This window comes from Heptranchias perlo, chromosome 2 (genome assembly GCF_035084215.1).
Source record: "Heptranchias perlo isolate sHepPer1 chromosome 2, sHepPer1.hap1, whole genome shotgun sequence".
Classification (NCBI taxonomy): domain Eukaryota; kingdom Metazoa; phylum Chordata; class Chondrichthyes; order Hexanchiformes; family Hexanchidae; genus Heptranchias; species Heptranchias perlo.
In genome coordinates this window covers 64,818,615-64,843,963 of record NC_090326.1, presented here as the reverse complement: position 1 = coordinate 64,843,963, position 25,349 = coordinate 64,818,615, and the positions used below count along the sequence as shown (strand labels likewise).

The following is a 25,349-nucleotide window of genomic DNA, read 5'->3' as shown; positions in this document are numbered from 1 at the left end:
GACGACACCTTCCATCACTTTGCTGATGATTGAGAGTAGACTGATGGGGCGTTAATTGGCCGGATTGGATTTGTCCTGCTTTTTGTGGACAGGACATATCTGGGCAATTTTCCACAGTGTTGTAGCTGTACTGGAACAGCTTGGCTAGAGGCGCAGCTAGTTCTGGAAAGCAAGTTTTCTGCACTACAGCCGGGATGTTGTCGGAGCCCATAGCCTTTGCTGTATCCAGTACACTCAGCCGTTTCTTGATATCACGTGGAATGAATCGAATAGGCTGAAGACTGGCTTCTGTGATGGTGGGGATATTGGGAGGAGGCCGAGATGGATCATCCACTCGGCACTTCTGGCTGCAGATGGTTGCAAACGCTTCAGCCTTGTCTTTTGCACTCACGTGCTGGACTCTGCCATCGTTGAGCATGGGGATGTTTACAGAGCCTCCTCCTCCCGTTAGTTGTTTAATTGTCCACCACCCTTCACGACTGGATGTGGCAGGACAGCAGAGCTTTGATCTGATCCGTTGGTTGTGGAATCGCTTAGTTCTGTCTATAGCATGTTGCTTCTGCTGTTTAGCATGCATGTAGTCCTGAGTTGTATCTTCACCAGGTTGGCACCTCATTTTTAGGTACGCCTGGTGCTGCTCCTGGCATGCTCTTCTACACTTCTCATTGAACCAAGGTTGATCCCCTGGCTTGTTGGTAATGGTAGAGTGAGGAATATGCCGGGCCATGAGGTTACAGATTGTGCTGGAATACAATTCTGCTGCTGCTGATGGCCCACAGCGCCTCATGTATGCCCAGTTTTGCGCTTCTAGATCTATTCTGAATCTATCCCATTTAGCACGGAGGTAGTGCCACACAACACGTTGGATGGTGTCCTCGGTGCAAAGACGGGACTTCGTCTCCACGAGGACTGTGCGGTGGTCACTCCTACCAATACTGTCATGGACAGATGCATTTGCGACAGGTAGATTGGTGAGGACGAGGTCAAGTAAATTTTTCCCTCGTGTTGGTTCGCTCACCACCTGTCGCAGGCCCAGTCTGGCAGCAATGTACTTCAGGACTCGGCCAGCTCGGTCAGTTGCGGTGCTACCGAACCACTCTTGATGATGGACATTGATGTCCTCACCCAGAGTACATTCTGTGCTCTTGGTACCCTCAGTGCTTCCTCCAAGTGGTGCTCAACATGGAGGAGGACTGATTCATCAGCTGAGGCAGGACGGTAGGTGGTAATCAGCAGGAGGTTTCCTTGCCCATGTTTGACCTGATGCCATGAGATTTCATGGGGTCCGGAGTCAGTATTGAGGACTCCCAGGGCCACTCCCTCCTGACTACATCACTGTACCGCCACCTCTGGTGGGTCTGTCCTGCCGGTGGGACAGGACATACCCAGGGATGGTGATGGAAGAGTCTAGGACATTGGCTATGAAAGGAAATTGATGTCTTCCATCTATTGTGGATGTCTTGTCAGCTATGTTCAACATATGTTATAAAATATAATCATTTATTATTTATCTTTAATAGGCCTAGCACAGTCTGGGTCCTGGGGTTGCTTTGATGAATTCAATCGTATTGACCTACCAGTTCTCTCAGTAGCTGCTCAACAGATTGCTATAGTACTGACATGCAAAAAGGAACGGAAAAAGAGTTTCATATTCACAGATGGAGATTCTGTAGAAATGAATGCTGAATTTGGGATTTTCCTTACTATGGTAAGTGACATCCAGTTTATTAAATAATGCAAACGAAGAGGACTACACCAATGCAATTTGTAAAAGCACAGCTTGCTTATTTTAATATATGGTGCATTTAGCTAGTGTAGCATATCACATATGCTGCTCATTGCCTTCTGTGATACTGACTTGAATATATCCAGCACTCTGTAACTCAGGCCTGTACACAGACTTTCAGGAAAGGTGGTGGCAGTCAAGACTGTAAACTTTGACCTGTTCCTTTTTTTAATCGAGTCCAGAAATATTAAAACTGTTTGCAACACATTAAACCCATTTTGAATCTGCTGACTTAGGAACATAGGAACAGGAATAGGCCATTCAGCCCCTCGTGCCTGCTCTGCCATTTGATAAGATCATGGCTGATCTGTGATCTAACTCCATATACCTGCCTTTGGCCCATATCCCTTAATACCTTTGGTTGCCAAAAAGCTATCTATCTCAGATTTAAATTTAGCAATTGAGCTAGTATCAATTGCCGTTTGCGGAAGAGAGTTCCAAACTTCTACCACCCTTTGTGTGTAGAAATGTTTTCTAATCTCACACCTGAAAGGTCTGGCTCTAATTTTTAGACTGTGCCCCCTACTCCTAAAATCCCCAACCGGCAAATAGTTTCTCTCTATCCACCCTATCTGTTCCCCTTAATATCTTATAAACTTCGATCAGATCACCCCTTAACCTTCGAAACTCCAGAGAATACAACCCCAATTTGTGTAATCGCTCCTCGTAACTTAACCCTTGAAGTCCGGGTATCATTCTAATAAACCTGCGCTGCACTCCCTCCAAGGCCAATATGTCCTTCCGAAGGTGCGGTGCCCAGAACTGCTCACTGTACTCTCGGTGTGGTCTAACCAGGGTTTTGTATAGCTGCAGCATAACTTCTGCTCCCTTGTACTCTAGTCCAAGGCCAGCATTCCATTAGCCTTCTTGATTATTTTCTGCACCTGGTCATGACACTTCAATGATCTATGTACCTGAACCCCTAAGTCCCTTTGGACATCCACAGTTTTTAACTTTTTACCACAGTTTTTAACTTTTTACCATTTAGAAAGTACCCTGTTCTATCCTTTTTGATCCAAAGTGGATGACCTCACATTTGTCTACACTGAATTCCATTTGCCGCAGTTTTGCCCATTCACCTAATCTATCAATGTCGCTTTGTAATTTTATGTTTTCATCTACGCTGCTTACAATGCCACCAATCTTTGTGTCATCGGCAAACTTAGATATGAGACTTTCTATGCCTTCATCTAAGCCGTTAATAAATATTGTGAATAATTGAGGCCCCAAGACAGATCCCTGCGGGACTCCACTAGTCACATCCTGCCAATGTGAGTACCTGCCAATGTGAGTACCTACTCTCTGTTGTCTTTCGCTCAGCCAACTTCCTAACCAAGTCCGTATTTTTCCTTCGATTGCATGGGCTTCTATCTCAGCTAACAGTCTCTTATGTGGGACTTTATCAAATGCCTTCTGGAAGTCCATATAAATAACATCCATTGACACTCCCCTGGCCACTACTTTAGTCACCTCTTCAAAAAATTCAATCAGGTTTGTCAGGCACGACCTACCTTTCACAAATCCATGCTGGCTCTCTCTGATTAACTGAAAATTCTCAAGATGTTCAGTCACCTTATCCTTAATTATAGACTCCAGCATTTTCCCCACAACAGATGTTAGGCTAACTGGTCTATAATTCCCTGGTTTCCCTCTCTCTCCAATCTAGAGGGACAGTTCCTGAATCTAGAGAACTTTGAAAGATTATAGTTAAGGCATCTGCAATGTTCTCACCTACTTCCTTTAAAACCCTGGGATGGAAACCATCTGGTCCTGGGGATTTGTCACTCTTTAGTGCTATTATTTTCTTCATTACTGTTGCTTTACTTATGTTAATTTTATCGAGTCCCTGACCCCGATTTTCTTGAGATTTCCGGCATGCTATCCTCTTTTTCTACTGTAAATACTGACACAAAGTAATCGTTCAACATGTCCACCATTTCCCCATTGTCACTGACAATATCCCCACTTTCAGTTTTTAAGGGGCCAACACTGCTCCTGACCACCCTCTTTTTCCTAATAAAATGTCTTCGTATTGGTTTTGCTATCCCTTGCAAGTTTCTTTTCATACTCTCTTTTTGTAGCTCCCACTATCTGTTTTGTGACCCTTTGTTGATCTTTGTATCTTTCCCATTCGCCAGGATCTGTGCCATTTTTTGCCTTTTTGTATGCCCTTTCCTTATGTCTTATACTGTCTCATACCTCTTTAGTTGTCCATGGCTGTTTTTTTTGGCAAGTAGAGTTCTTGCCCTTCAGGGATATAAACCGATTCTGTATCACGTTAAATGTTTCTTTAAACATTTCCCACTGATCATCAATCGTTTTACTCATTAACAGATTTGCCTAGTTTACTGTGGACAGTCTCTATCTCATCCCATTGAAGTCGGCCTTAACCAAGTCTAGAATCTTAGCAGCTGATTCACTTTTTTCCCTTTCAAACACTACATTGAACTCAATCATGTTATGATCACTATTGGATAGATGTTCGCGTGCAGTTAAGCCGTTAACTAAATCTGGTTCATTACTCATTACTAAATCTAGTACGGCTTGCCCCCTTGTTGCCTCTCGGACATACTGCTGTAGAAAATTATCCTGGACACACTCAAGAAATTTACTACCTTTCTGACAGTTGCTAGTCTGCTTTTCCCAATCTATGTAAAGGTTAAAGTCCCCCATTAACACCACTATGCCTTTCTTACACACTTGTCTAATCTCTGCGTTTATACAATCTCGCACGTCAGATCTGCTGCCAGGGGTCCTATACACAACTCCCACAAAAGTGTTAGATCCTTTCCTATTTCTCAATTCAACCCATAAGGTCTCTGTTGGCTGCTTACCTCTCGTTATATCCTCCTTTATCATTGAAGTGATTTCATCTCTAATCACTAAGGCTACTCCTCCCCCTCTTCCATTTTCCCTATCTCTCCTGTGGACCTTATAACCCGGTGTATTTAGTTCCCACTCCTGACCATCCTGCAGCCATGTCTCAGTAATAGCTATCATGTCATACCCTCCAATTTGAATTTGAACCTGTAGTTCATTTAATTTATTCCTTATACTCCGTGCATTTGTATATAGAACTCTTAGTTGGGCCACACACCCTATCCTGACCTTCAGCTTTGATGCTGGGTTAATTGCCTTACGCCTTCTAGTTTTCACTTTATCTGTAGTGTCTAATGTACACTTTCTTTCTGCTGCTCTACGCTTTTCCCTTTCACTTGTTCTTGAACAACTATTTGTGCTATTTGTATTGTAAATTTCCCTGGGTCTTCCCCTCCCTTGCTGCTCTCAACTTTACTCCCTTCTGACTCCCTGCTCAGGTTCCCATCCCCCTGCCACTCTAGTTTAAACCTTCCCCAACAGCACTAGCAAACACCCCCATGAGGACATTGGTCCCAGTCCTGCTCGGGTGTAACCCGTCCCGCTTATACAGGTCCCACCTTCCCCAGAACTGGTCCCAATGTCCCAGGAATCGAAATCCCTTCCTCCTACACCATCCCTGCAGCCACGCATTCATCCTGTCTATTCTCCTGTTCCTATACTCACGAGCACGTGGCACTGGTAGTAATCCTGAGATCACTACCTTTGAAGTCCTGCTTTTTAATTTATCTCCTAACTCCTTAAATTCACCTTGCAGGACCTCATCCCTTTTTTTTTACCTATGTCGATCATCATGTAGGACTTTATCAAATGCCTTCTGGAAGTCCATATAAATAACATCCATTGACACTCCCCTGGCAACTACTTTAGTCACCTCTTCAAAAAATTCAATCAGGTTTGTCAGGCACGACCTACCTTTCACAAATCCATGCTGGCTCTCTCTGATTAACTGAAAATTCTCAAGATGTTCAGTCACCTTATCCTTAATTATAGACTCCAGCATTTTCCCCACAACAGATGTTAGGCTAACTGGTCTATAATTCCCTGGTTTCCCTCTCTCTCCAATCTAGAGGGACAGTTCCTGAATCTAGAGAACTTTGAAAGATTATAGTTGAGGCATCTGCAATGTGCTCACCTACTTCCTTTAAAACCCTGGGATGGAAACCATCTGGTCTTGGGGATTTGTCACTCTTTAGTGCTATTATTTTCTTCATTACTGTTGCTTTACTTATGTTAATTTTATCGAGTCCCTGACCCCGATTCAATTAGGTGAATGGACAAAACTGTGACAAATGGAATTCAATGTCGACAAATGTGAGGTCATCCACTTTGGATCAAAAAAGGATAGAACAGGGTACTTTCTAAATGGTAAAAAGTTAAAAACAGTGGCTGTCCAAAGGGACTTAGGGGTTCAGGTACATAGATCATTGAAGTGTCATGTACCGATATGGACCACGACTACCGGCTGTTCACCCTCCCCTTCCAGAATGCCCTGCAGCCACTCCGCAACATCCTTGACCCTAGCAACAGGGAGGCAACATACAATCCTGGAGTCTCGTTTGCGGCCACAGAAACGCCTATCTGTTCCCCTTGCAATTGAATCTCCTATCACTATAGCCCTGCCACTCTTCTTCCTCCCCTCCTGTGCAGCAGAGCCACCCGTGGTGCCACGAACTTGGCTCTTGCTGATTTCCACAGACAAGGGATTAAACCTGAGACGTTGCTGGTGTATATTATTAAAAGTTTTCTATCTGTAAGAATGTATGATTGCAGTATTCATTCAACAAATCAGATCCCAGAACCAAGGGGCCACTGTCCCTTTGGCCGGTAAGATCCTAGAACTATGCCACCGGAGACCAATCAGATCCCAGAACTATATCTGTGGTGTAATTTCTAATTGTGATAGGTTATTTTCATGAATTAACGATCCTATCCAACAAAAGAATTCCTTGACATACAACTGCCATGATAGTTCTGTCTCTGCCCCACTTTTGATGCAGGCTTAATCTCGTTACGATTCCAGTACCATGCCATTGTCTTACAGAATTAAAGCTGACATGGATGTTTTTCCGCCATGTTTATCTGACCCTTGGCTCAGTGCAACCTGATCCTAAGCTCATCCTGATGCACCACACTCCTATAACAACCTGAGGTATTTTCCGATATGGCCTTAGCCTAAGCCTTGTTCATTGTATGGAACCTCTTCTTTCCTACTTGTTCATTGTCCAACCATTACTACCACACTCGAATGCATCTTGCTTTGGTCTTGGTCCCAGCATGCACCTTCTACCCCAACTCCATGTCCCTACTTTGACCTGAAGTACTTTCCAATAACCTTTGCTCAGCCCAGGCCCATGTCCCAGCCTAGAATACCCTTCCCTGCATGAGCCTGAGATATTTTTAACCATTCATCTTACCCTTCTCTGAGCTCCAACCCCACACCTGCTACAGAAATACATCAGTTCCTGGACAACAGCTATCCATGGTTTAAAGGGAATAAATTTGAGGTGGATCCTTCTTTTTTATGTTCAGTGGGTCTTATATATTTTCTGTTTGCATTCAACTAATTGATCCAACATCCCTGGTAGTCATGTGGTTGTTTGGTCATATAAATAATGAGTACAGTAAAAAAAAAATGTGTTTCATCAACTGTGTTGTCAGATTCTTAAGAAATAGTCTGATGTTTGTGTCTCTAAACCTGTAGAACCCTGGCTATGCTGGACGCCAAGAGTTGCCTGAGAATCTGAAGATCAACTTCCGCTCTGTTGCTATGATGGTACCAGATCGTCAGATCATTATTCGTGTTAAGCTTGCCAGCTGTGGATTTATTGACAACATAACTTTGGCCAGGAAGTTTTTCACCCTGTACAAATTGTGTGAGGAGCAGCTTTCTAAACAGGTTTGTGCACCCCAGTCTAACCATGAGCACTGCTCAATAACATCCTTTATCAAAATAAAAGGGTAAAGTTGCAGTTTTTCACATCGTACTACAGTGTTTGTGTATATGTGTATATGTATCACATTCTAACTTGTTGCCCACTTTTTCTCCCCATGTGGGAGGAGCATCTTCTGCAGTATATGTATAACCTGCTGTCGAGCTTTCCCCTTGTGCTGCTCTGAGGTCGCCATTAAAAGGCATGTGACAGTTGCTTGATGATGGATTTCATTTTGATTCTGCCTCGTTCACCCCAAAAAATTGTTTTATTCTGAAACTGGTGTTTAAATCTACATGTTTGTGTAATCTTGCCTTACAGTGTTTAGCATTTAAAAGTTTCAGGAAATATTTTTGAAGCTAATAGACAACGCTGTCGTTATTGAAAGCTCTAGGAAAGCAATGGAGTATCTGCATAAGTTAGATTTTACATCATCTTCAAATTCTAAAGGGTAAATTCACTGCTTCTAGCAGGGAGCTGCATCGAATGAAGTGCAAGTCAGAGAATCTGCAATACAGCGTTGTAGCCCTATTTCTGACGCACCTTCGTTGGGAATGCAACTTCTCTTTGTGAATGCTGGATTGGTGAATTTACCCTTAAATATAACCTCTAAATAAAATGTTGCATTATGTGCCCGTACTAGGTGCATTATGATTTTGGCCTACGCAACATCTTGTCGGTACTGCGCACTCTTGGAGCTGCAAAACGAGCCAATCCCAATGACACAGAGTCTACCATTGTTATGCGCGTGCTTCGAGATATGAACCTCTCTAAGCTGGTAAGTCATGTTTTCTGTTGACACATTACAAAACAGAGCAGAAATAACTTTTACACACAACCCAAAACTGACCTTCACTGTATTTGTTTGCCAGAGTTTAATTGCTTTCAGCAAATATCAGTGCAAAAATCATGTACAATATGGCTAAGTATTAAAATTTTCTTGTATTTACTGAATATGTACTGGATCTAAAGACCTTTGATGGCTATTGGCCCATCAAAGTAAAAAGTGGTACAAAAATGATCAAAAAATGATGTTCTGTATTCAGCAGTGCTTCACAGTTATTCAGGAGCAACAAACAGAACGCTGGCAATCATTTAATTCAGATATCTTTGTGAAAATATTTCTGTGTTGAGTAATGTTTAATGGGGTTAATAATAATGTCTTCTGTTGTCCAGTAACACTGATTTACTGTGTCAAAATGTTTAATTTTTCCTAGATTGATGAAGATGAACCACTTTTCCTGAGTCTGATTGAGGATCTGTTTCCTGCTATTCAGCTGGACAAAGCAGGGTATCCGCAATTGGAGGCTGCCATAGACAAACAAGTAAAAATGATGTAGTGATACTTGGCCAATATCAGACATGAAGCACATTTTCAACTTTTGTTTTCAAAGCTACAGCAGTTATAAATTTACAAAACTATTGTCTAATTCTACTGTATCTACAAATACGAAAATGTAAAAGCTGACAAGGGTACAATAATGAAAGGAGTCATTAGTTATTATCCTAATTATGATAATTGTATCTAGTTACTGTTGTTGACTTCTCTTTTGGTCATTGCACATTTGGAAGTGTTAAAAACAGTAGCCTAGAAATTGGATTGTGCCCGAATTGGGGCATGATCCAGGTGCATTCCACTCTACGCGCACCTAATAAGGCAGCAGTACCATGGCAAATTGGTCCACCAGCCTGATTAAGATAGTACCAGAAAGCTGTAAGTACCAGTCACCCAGGAGGCAGCTCGCTGGTCGCGTGGGGGTTGGTAAGTGGGTGGGTAGCAAGAACAGCCGGGGAGGGGTGGGGAGAGAGGCAATTAGGAGGGGGAAGCGGTGGCCAGCAGCGGCACCTAGTTTTAATGTGGAGCCTGGAGGAGCACTCCTGCTTCTCATGGCTCCACATTAAGGTGAATTTTTAAAAAAACTTATCTTTTTAATGGCAACCAATTTCCGGTTTAGGGCATATCACAGCCGTTAGGCCCCTTTTTAGCCAATTCAAGTGGTTTAACACCTGTTTTAGGCAGCCTCCAGGGATGCCTCTGTAATGCTCGAACCAATATGCTGGTGGATGTCTTTCCTGCTCTTTTTGGACATGGGAAGTTGGCTCCCTAAATTGGACCTTTTTGCACCCGTTTTCCACCTGGAAAATGGGCACAAGGTCTAATTTAACCTCCAATGTTGCAGGATTTCTGTTGTATGCATGTTCTTAGGACAGTAGTCCCTAGAGAGCTTCAGGAGTAAATTTTAAGAATTAGAACTCCTGGCATGAAGCCTCGCTCAACAAGAAGGAAGATTGGTCAGTTCAGCATGAAGGTCAGCAGATCCCACAGTATTTTTTTTTATCCACAATGGAAGTTGTGTAAAAACGCAGTTTCACAGGATTTTTATAATAAATGACAGCGCCTAAAATTCCAATTTGTTTCCTGGTTGACAAACCCTGCTGTTTTCTTTGTTTTTTCTCCACTCATTATCCATCATTGTTTTCTGTGCTTGCTTTCTCTCACTACCATCTCTCTTCTCCCCATTGCAGTTTGTTTTCTAATGACTGGATTAAGAGGCAAGGAGGGTAGAGACCGAGAAAGAAAGCAAAGTAACAGTTGCACCAAGGATGGTTGTTATTGAGAGGGTTTGCTGCGTGTTATTTCACTGATGTCATAATAAAAAAGTGCCATGGTTTTAGCAATTACACAGTTGTTGTAACTATTAGAACAATAGCTATTGTACATACTCACATGTAAGAGTAGAAATGTATGCCCTTGTGTTGGGATAAAAATGGGGGTGCAGGGGTTGTCTCCTAATCTCTCCTTACTGCTCATCATCCGTTTTTCATACGCCTATCTGTTAAGTACCTTTGGGCATTCTTTATATTAACGGCACTATATAAATACAAGTTTCCATCCTAATTCATAACTTTATTCCATGATTCCACTGTGAATTTAAAATCGGAGGCAGACCAGCAGTATAGATAAAGAGAGAGGAGATTTAAAATTAGCAGCAGGTGCCAGGACTGAAGTTGAGAGAGAGTGTTACCATTTAAATATCACAGTAGAGTTATAGCTGTGTGGAATGCACTGGTTGGAATGAGAAAGAACAGAGAGAAATGATCTGTGGATATCAATTGACATAAAGGTGAGAGCTTTGGTGCCCAGCAACTTTATAGTGTTGGCCCTTATCTTAGTCATGGATTTATTTTTGTTGTATATATGTTATGTATTTATTAGTCTGTATGGCTACAGTTTTAAGTTAACTTCATATTATGGACCATTGCAGAAGTGTGAATTTGAAATGACTATGATCTGTTAACTGTTGAATTGCTGAGCAGTAAAATAAAAGTGAAAACAGTAATTTAAGCTCTGTTGTAAATTTACAACACTCTGAGAATATATTCGATTTTATTTAGGTTGAAGAAGTAGGGCTTGTCAGTCATCCTCCCTGGAAACTCAAAGTTATTCAGCTGTTTGAGACACAAAGGGTCAGGCATGGAATGATGACTTTGGGACCCAGTGGAGCTGGTAAAACCACCTGCATTCACACATTGATGAAAGCTATGACAGGTAAGGTAGAAATGGATCAAGAGTTAAACAAGTCTATGAGTCACTTTTATTTCTGCATAAAATTTATTTTATTTGGAGCTTTGAAAATATTGGGAATGCTGGGGTGACAACTTTATATTTTGAACTAAAGGACATGGTTTGAATCCTCGATTGTTCCAGGTGTAAATTTGAGGTGAGAATGGTATTACATCAAGGGCATAAGAATAAGAGCAAAATTACGTAGAGGATCACCTCAACAATGTTTGACTAATTCAAACAAGTTATTCTAACCTTGTCTAGATCATTGATAAGGTCACTTTTGGAATAGTAGGAGAGGTTTTCCAAATGTGTGCTCCCAATGGAGCCTTGCCCACCAGGAGTACATACAAGGAAATAGTGGACATAATCCCCACAATTTTCTGTCTTAGTATCAAAATTTCCCCAAAGGCATGTATTTCGGCCATTGTACCTTCAGAGGATCATCAATACAATGGAGAGATTTTACAATATACTGTGTCACAGTATAACAGTTTTGTAATAGTACAATTTAAAGGTATTGCTTTGATCAACCAGAACATGAAATAGTTCTGGCAGGTAATTCAATTATCAATGATCGTCACCTCGCAGGCCTTGACTCTAACTTTTTGATTCAATTCTAGATATAATCTGATGTGATGAAGCATCCAAATTATCCATTAAGCTTTCAAATGTTATTTCTGTGACACTGAAATACATTGAAAACAACTGCTTTGAATCTGCTTGCAGGCACAGGCCACCAGGTGGCACTGCAGAGCTCCTATTTGGTCCGCTTGGGCTTCCCACCGCTGTCATTTCAGACCATGGGTTCCCCCTGCCCCCGCCCCCACCCCCCTCGGCCTGTTTGGGCCTCAGAGACATGGGGGTGCAACGAAAGAGGGAATAGGATGACATTTATAAAAAGGCAGATGAGACAGTGCGAGTAGGGGACAGCAAGAGAAAGGGGATAGGCTTATGCTGGGGCCGTGCACGGAGAGGGGATAGGAAGCAGTGGGAGAAGGGGACAGAAGACAGTATCTTCCTGTCCTTATCAAATGACGTTGTCCAACTTCATGTGGTAAAATATTCTTTGAAGAGTCTTCTCTAGAATTATAATGAGGAATCAAACAAATTCTACAGCCTGTTATTACTTTACTAGCAATTCATTTCAGATTATGACAATAGTGTGTGAGGTTTTACAAATTCGCACTCCCAATTCGGAACTTTGAGCAAGTGGAGTGCAAATGTGGCATTCGAACACAGATGTCAGTGGGCCCTGCATAATTTCTCATCTATTAAAATTAATACTGATACCAGAATGATACCAGGGTTAAAAGGGTTAAATTATGAGGACAGGTTGCATAGACGAGACTTGTGTTCCTTTGAGTATAGAAGATTAAGGGGTGATCTAATTGAGGTGGTTTAAACTGATTAAACGAGTTGATAGGGTAGATAGAGAGAAACTATTTCCTCTGGTGGGAGAGTCCAGAACAAGGGGGCATAACCTTAAACTTAGAGCTAGAACTTTCAGGGGTAATGTCAGGAAGCACTTCTTCACGCAAAGGGTAATGGAAATCTGGAACTCTCATCCCCCAAAAAGCAGTTGAGGCTAGGTCAATTGAAAATGTCAGAACTGAGATTGATAGATTTTTGTTAGGCAAGGGTATTAAGGGTTACGGAACCAAGGCGGGTAGATGGAGTTAAGATACAGATCAGCCATGATCTAATTGAATGGCGGAACAGGCTCAAAGGGCTGAATGACCTATTCCTGTTCCTATGTTGCTATAATGAATGGGAAACCATGCAGGCAGCATGACCACTGTACCCTAATTGTGGATATGTGCTCATGTTGCACGAAGCTCTGCGCCAGGAGAGCTAATTCGTAAAATCTACTCCCAAATGGAAGTGCATAGAGAAAGAACAAATTGACGAACAGTATATGGATGTGTAGCATTACTTCCATTTCATAATTCTACTTTCACTTTACAGATTGTGGTCAACCACACCGTGAGATGAGAATGAATCCAAAAGCCATCACTGCACCTCAGATGTTTGGCCGGCTAGATGTAGCTACAAATGACTGGACAGATGGTATCTTTTCAACTCTGTGGAGAAAAACTCTCAGAGCAAAGAAGGGTAAGGTAGCAACCATGCATTAGTAGTAAGACCCAGTGGTGCCAAACTGTAGCCTCCAGGCTCATACACTTGCATTCCTCCATAGTTATTTTTTTTTCTGAGGGTGGCTGGAAATACAAGTGCTCATTTGTTAGAAGCCAAAGCCAATATGAGAAAGCCGGTGCCTTCTGCCTACTTCAGGTGTGAAGGCCCCTTGCTTTTCTGGGTTGGAGCTGCTTGTTGCTGTAGTTTCTCATGTTAGTGTTTTTTTTTCTAAATCCTGAATATAACATTGTCAAATGTTTTGAACCCTAATTGAACAGCTGTGCAGCATTGCATTCAGTCAGTTCCAAGGTTCTCCCTGCTTTATGATATCTTTAAAATGTTTTTTTTTGGCTCACCATAAATGATTCAATTTGGTAGTCTCTCTTCGCCCATTCTGATAACATGTTCTGTTCATTTCTGCTGTGCATTGATCAGCATGGACTCAATGCCTTGATCTTGTGCATGGGTGACTGCCTTGGCGTTCAGCATTTTGTCCTGCCATTTTTGTTCATGATGGTATGAAAGTGCCATAGAAGATTCTTATCCAGTTCAACTGTAGCATCAGTTACTGCTCCACATGTCAAAACAGGGTGGAACTTGGGAATGTACAGGACTGGAAAAGACGATTGCAGTCCATCTGGCCAGTCCCAGTTTCTAGACATGTCCCATGACACCTGATATACCTCTCTTATCAATTTTTTATTGAGGTACTTATCCAAATATCTCTTGAATTTGCTGGTACAATCAGCTCCCACTGCTTCCCATATATTGACCACCATCTGCGTCAAGTGGTTAAATCTAATTTGTCTTTTAATCCTCGCTCTTCTAAGATTAAGATTTAGAAAACAGAAAAAGGAGGCTTTTAATGAATGTAGGGTTTATAATACAGTAGAGAACCAGGCTGAATACAGAAATTACAGAGGAGATCTAAAAAAGGGAATAAGATGGGCAAAGAGAGAGTATGAGAATAGATTGGCAACTAATATAAAAGGGAATCCAAAAGTCTTTCATAAACATATAAATAGTAAAAGGGTAGTCAAAAAAAGGGTGGGACCGATTAGGGATAAAAGGGGAGATCATCTTGTGGAGATAGAGGGCATGGCTGAGGTACTAAATGAATACTTCGCATCCATCTTCACTAGAGAAGAGGATGCTGTCATTGTAGCAGTAAAGGAGGAGGTAGTAACAATATTGGATAGGATAAAAATAGATAAAAGATTGGCAGTCCTCAAAGTAGAAAAGTCACTCAGGCCAGATGGGATGCATCCTAGGTTACTGTGGGAAGTAAGGGTGGAAATTGTAGAGGCTCTGGCCAAATTCTTCCAATCCTGTTTAGATATGGGGATGATGCTGGAGGACTGGAGGATTGTAAATGTTACACCCCTGTTCAAAAAAGGGGCGAGGGATAATCCCGACAATTATAGGTCAGTCAGCCTAATGTCGGTGGTGGGGAAACTTTTAGAGACAATAATCCAGGACAAAATTAATTGGCACTTGGAATAGTATGGGCTAATAAATGAAAGTCAGCTCGGATTTGTTGAAGGAAAATCACGTTTGACTAACTTGATTGAGTTCTTTGATGAAGTAATGGAGATTGTTAATGAGGTAGTGCAGTTGATATTGTGTATATGGACTTTCAAAAGGCATTTGATAAAGTACCACATAATAGACTTGTTCGCAAAATTAAAGCCCATGGGATTAAAGGGACAGTGGCAGCGTGGATACAAAATTGGCTAAGGGACAGAAAGCAGAGAGTAGTGGTGAATGGTTGTTTTTCAGACAGGAGGGAAGTATATAGTCATGTTCCCCAGGGGTCAATATTAGAAACATTGCTCTTTTTGATATATATTAACGACCTGGACTTGGGTATAGAGGGTATAATTTCAAATTTTGCAGATGACACGAAACCTGGAAATGTAGTATACAATGTGAAGGATAGTAACAGACTTCAGGAGGACATAGATAGACTGGTGAAATGGGCAGACACAGAGCAGATGAAATTTAATGCAGAGAAGTGTAAAATGATGCAGTTTGGTAAGAAGAATGAGGAGAGGCAATATAAACTAAATGGTACAATTTTAAAAGGGGTGCAGGAACAGAGGGAGCTGGGGGTTCACATACACAAATCTTTGAAGGTGGCAGGACAAGTTGAGAAGGCTGTTAAAAAGGCATATGGGATCCTGGGCTTTATTAGTAAAGGCATAGAGCACAAAAGCATGGAAGTTATGCCAAACCTTTATAAAATGCAGGTTAGGCCTCAGCTGGAGTATTGTGTCAATTCTGGGCACCACACTTTTGGAAGGATTTCAAAACCTTAGAGAGGGTGCAGAAAAGATTTAGTGGAATGGTACCAGGGATGAGGGACTTTAGTTATGTGAAAAGACTGGAGAAGTTGGGGTTGCTTTCCATGGAACAGAGAAGGTTAAGGAGAGATTTGATAGAGGTGTTCAAAATCATGAATGGTTTTGATAGAGTAAATAAGGAGAAACTGTTTCCAGTGACAAAAGGGTCGGTAACCAGAGGTAACAGATTTAAGATGATTGGCAAAAGAACCAGAGGTGACATGAGGAAACATTATTTTACGCGGTGAGTTGTAATGATCTGTAAGGGTGGTGGTAGCAGATTCAATAGTAATTTTCAGAAGGGAATTGGAAAAGTACTTGAAGGGAAAAAATTTGCAGAGCTATGGGGAAAGAGCAAGAGAATGGGACTAATTGGACAGCTCCTTCAAAGAGCCAGCACAGGCACGATGGGCCGAATGGCCTCCTCTTGTGCTGTACCTACTATGATACTATGCTCTCTTGTTGAATCTGCGACTATGTTAGACATATTTATATTTATCTTATCTATTCCCTTTAGGATTTTGAATATTTCTATAAGCAGCGTGATTGCCTTATGTTTGGGATGTCCTCAAAATGCTGACTATCTACCTATACAATAGTGTAACCCAGGGTTGTAACAAAAGCACTCTCTTCTGATCTGCACAAGATATTTATGTCTTTCGCTGTAAGACCACCGCTGAGCCTTCTCTTCTCCATTGTACACATTCCCAGCTTGTGTAGCCACTCCTCATAACTCAGGTGGAGATGACTTCAGTATTTCTGACACTTGGGTTAAAAAGAATGCATTGTTATAGAATTTAAAGTTATAATATTTATTTTATCATCCTTTTATTGCCAAGTATTGAACATTTTTCACATTTTAGCTTTTCAAGAACCTGTTCAAAGTTAAATAGTTTGTAAATAGTATTGTGCAATCAAGTTGTTTAAGATTGTCACCCTGGCTTGCAGGTGTATAGCATACCAGAGTAAGCCAAGTCAAACTAAATTCAGAATCTAAAGAGGCCTGAATTGGTCCAGTTCCTGAATATGTAAGTTTGGCACTTGAATTGAATGGCTTTACAAAAAAAGAAGAAAATGGTGGCAGCTATGAACAGTCTTACTAACCCAAGTACAAAATTCCTAACTGTTGAATCAGTTGTCAGCTCAGTATTTGCTTCCTTGCCTATGGGTAAAATAGCATTTTTTTTGTCGTAGGCGAAGGAGATAACTAGTTCATCCTGACTCTTGTGTTTACTGGCAGGGCACTAGTGAGTATTTCTAGTTCTTGGCAGTTTAGTGTGAGGGGAGGTTATGTTTTTGATTTAAAATTATGTGTTAATGAGTCTGGCACTGTATTCTCTGGTGTGCATAGATACAGTCTGCTGCTGATGATTCAATGTCATGACACTAAATGCACTAAAATGTGAATTATCCAGTAATTTGAATTAACCAACTTTGAATTAAGTGTAGTAGACTTTATATGAGAGGCACCCCTGTATCATCTGGCAGTCTTTTTTGTTGTTTGGGAAGAGCTACTCTTTTTGTTGATCGCAGCGCAGGGCTAGCCTTGCTCCAGGAGACAGCCGCAGAAGTCAGAGTTCCATGAAGTATAGGGCTCCATGCACCTGAAGAAACACAGAGGGCCAAGGCGACTTCAGACACCATTGTGACTTGGATACATGTCACCATTCCTTCATCATCGCGGGGTCAATATCCTGGAATTTCCTACCTAACATCATTGTGGGAGCACCAACATCACAAGGACTCCAGCGGTTCAAGGAGAAGACGCACCACCAATTATTCAGGGCTGTAAATTCAGTCTTGCTGGCGTTGCCCACATCCGGAGAATATTTTCTTTAAACGAGGAGGGCTTGATGGGTTGGCTCCGAGCACTTTGGACTCGGGTAGGGCAGTGGCAAGCGGCACGTCAAATGATTCTAGGAGTTTCCCAGTCCAGGGAGGCCTGGATATTGGAAACCAAGGGGAGTTGGAGAAGTTGCAGCTGGCCAACCACATTTGTGGGCTCAGACAAAGGCAGACAGAAAGGTTCCATGTCACTTCACGGACAGAATTTAAAAGTGTACCATATTCTGGGAGAATATATTCAATCACAAAGAGGAGATGGCAGAGCTACACTACACCATGTGCAGGATGAAATTGCCTTATGTGGCTTACCTGCTCCAGGAGGTGATGTGGGAGGACTCGACCCATCTGGGGGCAGGGCAAGCTGTCCATTGGGCACAGCTACCTTGTCTAGGAGGCGAACAGACAGGTGGAGGCAGCCTGTGGTGTAACTAAATTCCTGACATGAAGCTGGGGGGGACATGATGATCTAGCCACAGATGCGGCACAAATGATTTGGGCCCACCAGAGGTCACAGGCATAACCCACCACCCAATACCTGGAACTGTAGTTGGCCCAAGGTGTCAGGCAAAGGGATTGTGTTCCCATGCAGCTCGTGGGCTTGTAGGGTTCGCAAGGATCAACAGTCAAAGTGAGGAACGCAGGGCTCACATGAGGGACCTATCCATGGGAGGTGAACACATCATGTTTCGGGACCTTTTGACCATTTTTCCACAGAAAATATTTGTGAAACAAATTGCTTTTAATGCTGGGTTTTTAAAAGCGTATTGTATTCACACTACATTTAAAAAGAGGCTCTGAAATGATAGGTTGTTAAGATGCCACTAAGCTAGCATTGATGTTTCCCCATGGATTATAAATATTAATCAATTAATTAAACAGTCTCAGTAATCAAAAAACACCTCACACCCATTGTGGTTAAAAGTCATTGATTTATTTTCTGGCTGTGAACAGTGAGAGATAAAAACACAGACACAAGCCAGGGTATTATTAGAAACAGAATGCTGGGAAGCAGTCAGGCAGCAAAGGCTGTGAGAAGGTTGGCGTGCAGGAGAGAATGGATAAAAATTATCTTGTTTATGTCAAGCCGGACAGCCCACTGACGCAGGAAAGCATGGCATTCTGCATTTCTTTATTTTGCATTATTACATGAAGATAAATTGTGCTTTCTGAATTAAGTGAGTTGAATCTTAACTGCTGTTTGAAATCTTCACCTCACTGTGAAATAAAGAAGGTTATTAATTCGTATCAGCTCTTGCCTCACTTAAGTGTTTGCTCGATCCTCCTTCCTAAAGATTGAACAAGTGCATTTGCAAAAGTAATGAATATCCTATTCAGGTCACAAGGAGGTACTATTGCTACACTCCTGAGTTATGCTATCATGCAAGTGAATATAGGGCAGTGTGAATCAACTCCCACAAAAACAGCACAGACTGCTTATGGGAGCAACTGGAACTACTGAATCCAAGAAAGCGTCTATGGTAGACCTGAATTTGTAACACAACCATTGTCAGCATCCACTAGCTTAAAGACCGGCCGGCGTACCATGGCTGCAGTGTGTACTGTGTACAGGAGGCACTGCAGCAAGTCGCCAGGTATTCTTAGACAGCACTTCCCAAACCCGCGACCTCCACCATCTAGGTGGACAAGGGCAGCAGGTGCATGGGAACACCATCACCTCTAATTTACCCTCCAAGTAACACACCATTTTGTCTTGGACAAATATTGCTGTTCCTTCATTATAGCTGGGTCAAAATCTTGGAACTCCCTACCTAACAGCATTATGAGGGTACCTTCACTGCAGGCCCCTCACCATCTTCTCAAGGGCAACTAGGGATGGGCAATAAATGTTGGCTGTGCCAGTGACATCCCACATTCCAAAGAATGATTTTTAGAATCCATTATTCCTGGGTCAAGTAGAGCACAACCACATAGAAGATATAGCTCCTGTGACAAGAATGGAATATTTTTATCTGTGATATATCCTGATATTAGCCTCTTCCTTTGCCATGTTATATATAGGGATAAGAAAGTCTGTTCACTCAATACCCTTTTTTGAAACAATTGGGTTGAATTTCTTCAGGGGTTCTCTCAATCTTCTGCTGCAACTTCAGTGAAAGATCTGCAGAAACCCCAGGGAAATTACGTAAATGCCCTTTATGCTGTTTCTTGACAGATGAAATTTAACGCAGAAAAATGCGAAGTGATACATTTCAGTAGGAAGAACGAGGAGAGGCAATATAATTTGGAGGGCGCAACTCTAAAAGGGGTACAGGAAACCGTCGGATCTGGGGGTATATGTGCACAAATCGTTGAAGGAGCAGGGCAGGTTGAGAAAGTGGTTAAAAAAGCATACGGGATCCTGGGCTTTATAAAGAGAAATGTACGGAGTCATACAACACCAGGTTATAGTCCAACAGCTTTATTTGAAATTACAAGCTTTCGGAGATTTGCTCCTTCGTCAGGTGAGTGCTGACCTGATGAAGGAGCAAAGCTCCGAAAGCTTGTGATTTCAAATAAAGCTGTTGGACTATAACCTGGTGTTGTACGACTCCGTACATTTGTCCACCCCAGTCCATCACCGGCATCTCCACATCATTTATAAAGAGAGGCATAGAGTACAAAGTATGGAAGTCATGATGAACCTTTATAAAACACTGGTTCGGCCACAACTGGAGTATTGTGTCCAGTTCTGGACATTGCACTTCAGGAAAGATGTGAAGGCCTTAGAAAGGGTGTCTTATCCATTTTTGCCTAATTATGCCTCTGAAATGTCTTGGGATGTTTTTCTACATTAAAGGTGCTATATTAATGCTTCTTGTTGTTGAATTCTCTCTGTTTCTAGCAACTTTGAAGCAAAAACAAGGCACTTAAGGGAAAGCAAGTCAGTCAGTTTAAACATTGCGAATCACTCTGAATCTTGTTGTCTTTGGCATTGCAGAGGAGAACTGATGATATCTGGATTGCAGACCAGTAGCTGGCCTTTCATTATTCAGTGGTAGATTGAATTGAGGGGAGAAATGTAGAAACAGGAGAAAAATAAAATGTGAAATGGAAGATAAGAGACAAAATCATCTGATTGTTTAAATTAGCAGCAGTTATTTGCTTTTAAAGAAGAGGTGAGGATAAAGTTATATTTGTAATTGATAATAATGGTAGAATTAACTGTAGGAACAAAGTTAGGTCTTCCCTTTTGTGTAAGGGTGATGTGGAGATGCCGGTGATGGACTGGGGTTGACAATTGTAAACAATTTTACAACACCAAGTTATAGTCCAGCAATTTTATTTTAAATTCACAAGCTTTCGGAGGCTTCCTCCTTCCTCCTTCCTCATTCACCTGAGGAAGGAGGAAGCCTCCGAAAGCTTGTGAATTTAAAATAAAATTGCTGGACTATAACTTGGTGTTGTAAAATTGTTTACAAGTGTAAGGGTGACAATGAGAACGCAGTACGGTGGATTCATGAATGATTGATTAGTATGTGTGCGCTGCACTGCTCAGTGTTACCATTCTCCTCTCTGCCTTAGAACGTTTGAACCCCATACCAGGAGTTTGATCTCATAATCTACGGTGACACTCCAGTGCATATTGAGAGAGTGCTGTATTGTTCGAGGTGCTCATCTACCTGTTCTAGTGGTTCAGGTGGATCCTGTAGCACTATACAAAGAAGAGAAAGGAGTTCTCTTGGTGCCCTGGCCAACATTCTTCTCTCAACAACATCACCAAAATTAGATTAACTGGTCATTTGTTGTCTCATTGCTGTTTGTGCGGTCTTGCTGTGTGAAAAATGACCACCTTTCTTGCCTATATAGCAATGTGCTAGGTATTTCAAAGTAATTAATTGTATCTGTAGAGCTTGGAGACATTTCTGAGAGGTGTGATAAAATGCTATCAAAATACATGTTGTTTTGTGATTGAGAGGTTAAAGATTGAGCACTTAGAATTCAGCAAAATTGCATTTTAGTAAATTGATAAACTTTCTGTTAAAGTATCTCTAAATAAAACAAATTTCAATTGAAAGCTGACTGTATACCACCCAATTTTTGTGGAAGACCATGTTGTTACTGCACATTACTGATTTAAATGAAAAGAAAACTAGTGGGAAATGCAGTTTTGGCAAAGGCTATATTTAATGTCATGATACTAAAATAAGACAATAGTACATGGACCCTGGTGTGTTAATTAACATTGTTTATACTGCAGGAGAACACATCTGGATTGTACTGGATGGTCCTGTTGATGCCATCTGGATTGAAAATTTAAACTCAGTGCTTGATGATAACAGAACCCTTACCCTTGCAAATGGCGATCGTATTCCCATGGCTCCAAACTGTAAAATTGTTTTTGAGCCGCACAACATAGACAATGCCTCGCCTGCAACTGTTTCTCGCAATGGAATGGTCTTCATGAGTTCATCAGTCTTGAACTTCAGCCCCATCCTTGAGGTATGTAAGTCATATCTCAATTTTCATTTTCCTAGACTGTGAATAAACTGTTGAAGTAATAAAACTTATTTAATCCTTTATTTAATTTAAACTGTTTTTGGTATAATATATGATGTTGAATTTCTGCCAGGGTCCTCCCAATCATCCGCTGGAACTTCATCGGAAGATCTGGAGGAACAGCGTAAAAGCTATTTACGCCCTTTCTCAAGGTTTTCCACGGATCTTCTGCCGAAGTTACAGGAACCCATCAGGAGACCCCTAGCAGAAATTTAATACCTTTATTGTTAAGATAGCTAACATTTAAAGTTGTAGTTAATGCCATATCTACAAACAAAGTAAGTAATACTGTACAGAAATCATTCACTGGAACTTTTAACTTCAGGAGGACATAAAATGGGCAGTAGCAGCTTGTATGCCCGTTATACACCCGGCCTAATTTTCCTTTCCAAATCGGCGGCATGTATAATGGCCAGCTGATCCACTATCGCCCATTTTATGTCCCCACCAAAGTTAAAATTTCCACCCCATTTATCTCATTACAAAGTTTGTGTCAGAATTTATAAAATGTTAAATATGGTGATTTGTGATATGTTTGCTTTTTGCACAGTTTAAGTACACATACATAAACAAAAGCTAAATTGTATCTTGCCTAGTAAATTATGGAAATATTTTTCTTCGACTTGTTCGACTTAGGGTTGGCTAAAGAAACAGTCACCACAGGCAGCTGAGATTCTACGAAAGTTATTTGCAGCATCCTTTGCTGAGCTGTATCGTTTTAGTATCCAGTCACTGGAGTATAAGATGGAAATGTTGGAGGCTTTTATCATCGTGCAAAGCATTAACATGCTTGATGGCCTTATTCCCCCAAAGGTGGGTAAATGGATTCAGTCTACATCATAATGATATACTTGCTCAGTAAAATTATATAAAAGTTCTGCTCAATGGTAATTTTGGTTTTCACTGTCAATGGGATACTTGGGTAATACATATAATGCTAAAATTTAGCTACCTATATAAGTAAAAGACTTTCACCTAATAGGGGCCACATCTTAAATGTATCTGAAGCATTGTAAATATCTGACACACTTTGATGATTGGTTTAAATAGCCACTATCCGTTCAGTGTTAATTGTATCCTTGTGATTTATATCAATTAGTGTTAATTGTATTCAGATGGTGTGTATCAATTGGGAACTGTCATGTATCCATTTATAAGAGAGCTGATCTAGGGTGTGGTATGGGTTTAAATGTGGATCTCTGTGAACAAAGGCTTGGAAGCAACTGAAGACCAGGCTCTAGTATTCTATCCTTCACCACCTGGCTATCCAATTTATAACATTCAATTAACCACATTCATTTGTTCAAATATCCAATTGTCATTAAACAGGTAGGAAAAATTACCACTATCAATAATAAACCAGCGATTTTCATCTTTGCAAAATCACCAATGTCCCCATCTAACCCCCATCACCTCTGAACCTTTATCCATGCCTTCGTTACCTCATGGCTTGATTTCACCAAAGCTCTCCTGGTAGATCTTCCACGTTTCACCCTACATAAATTCCAACTCATCCAGAACTCTTAGTAATATAGGAACAGGAGTAGGCCATTCAATCAGATCTTGGCTGATCTGTATATTAACTCCATCTACCCACCTTGGTTCCGTAACCCTTAATACCCTTGCATAACAAAAATCTATCAATCTCAGTTTTGACATTTTAAATTGACCTAGCCTCAACAGCTTTTTGGGGGAGAGAGTTCCAGATTTCCACTACCCTTTGTGTGAAGAAGTGCTTTCTGACATCACCCCTGAACAGTCTAGCTCTAATTTTAAGGTTATTTCCCCTTGTTCTGGACGGCCCCACCAGAGGAAATAGTTTCTCTCTATCTCCCTATCAACTCCTTTAATCATCTTAAACACCTCAATTAGATCACCCCTTAATGTTACATGCTCAAGGGAATACAAGCCTAGTCTATGCAACCTGTCCTTTCCTTTTAGGCCTGGTACAATTCTGGTGAATCTGCTCTGCGCCCCCTCCTGAGATGTGGTGCCCAGAATTGAATTTAGTACTCCAGATGGGGTCTGTTTATGTAACATAGCTTCCACCCCTTTGTATTCCAGCCCTCTTGAGAAAAGGCCAACATTCCATTAGCCTTCTTAATTTTTTTTGTACCTGTCCACCACTGTTCCCTCTAAGCTGTGTGCGCGCACGGCTGCCCAGCCATCTGCTCTGGGCCGCGCGCTTAAACATTCCCTCCACGCACCAAACCAGTGCTTTGGCTCCTCTCCCACACTGACCAGTCCCCAGGCCCCTCTCCCACACTGACCAGTCCCCAGGCCCCTCTCCCACACTGAGCAGTGCCCGGACACCATGCCCTTCTCCAGCTCTGCCTCCCCGGTCCCCAGTGCTCCAGCTCCAGACGGGCTGCTCTGCCTCTGGTACTGGGGAGTGTCCGGAGGTCCGATCCTGTGGCCTCAGTCCCAGCCACCGCATTGTTTACCACGTTGTTAGGAAATGCAGTTAGCGAGCAGCTGATTGGCTGCACAGAAACCAGACCAGGAAGTAAAATCAAAATCGATGCATTTGTCAGTGGCCAATCAAAGACCAGGCATCTCCACCCAATCAGACGAGACCAGACATATCCACCCATTCGGAGGAGACCAGGCATCTCCACCCAATCAGAGACCAGACATCTCCACCCATTCGGAGGAGGCCAGGCATCTCCACCCATTCGGAGGAGACCAGACATCTCCACCCATTCGGAGGAGGCCAGGCATCTCCACCCATTCGGAGGAGGCCAGGCATCTCCACCCATTCGGAGGAGGCCAGGCATCTCCACCCATTCGGAGGAGGCCAGGCATCTCCACCCATTCGGAGGTGACCAGGCATCTCCACCCATTCGGAGGTGACCAGGCATCTCCACCCAATCACAGATGAGGGGCCCATACATAGAGGCAGCCAAAACTAATGAGACCTGCAGGATGTATAATTGGAATGCAATAATTTGTTAAACCCTGCTGAGGATTCAATTGGGGGGGGGGGGGGACAGAGGGGAGAGCTTTAATTAAACTGTTCGCTATCCCCAAATTCACACTGACTGACTTGACGGCTGTTTTTTATTTCTGACTCAATTTAATAATTCTGATTGCAAATGATTTATTTCTGTTTGAATCAGTCATTAAGCTGATTCAACAAAAAGCTGATTGGATAATTTGTAATAAATTATAACGAGACTGGTCTGCTCAATCTTAATGCAACTTAAGAAATCCATTTAATAAATTATATAAATTTATCAGCCAAAATAACATTAAATTGTTACAATTATCCATTAGTTCTGTTTGTCATTTACCCTGAATAATGTTTTCTAAAAAGATGTTCGATTTAAAGTTGTGATTTTTTTTTTACTATGACGCACAAACCC

General features: G+C 41.8%; 1 protein-coding gene across 1 annotated transcript in view; it reads left to right on the top strand.

The window, feature by feature from the left end:
• Nucleotides 1-25,349, top strand: part of dnah5 (dynein, axonemal, heavy chain 5) — a 227,265-nt gene that overhangs the window by 80,454 nt on the left and 121,462 nt on the right. The window contains exons 36-43 of the mRNA XM_067995817.1: nt 1,521-1,708; nt 7,368-7,562; nt 8,240-8,374; nt 8,814-8,921; nt 10,993-11,146; nt 13,130-13,276; nt 21,686-21,927; nt 22,621-22,797. Of these exons, the coding sequence (XP_067851918.1) occupies nt 1,521-1,708; nt 7,368-7,562; nt 8,240-8,374; nt 8,814-8,921; nt 10,993-11,146; nt 13,130-13,276; nt 21,686-21,927; nt 22,621-22,797 (1,346 nt within the window). The remainder of the gene's footprint in view (nt 1-1,520; nt 1,709-7,367; nt 7,563-8,239; nt 8,375-8,813; nt 8,922-10,992; nt 11,147-13,129; nt 13,277-21,685; nt 21,928-22,620; nt 22,798-25,349) is intronic.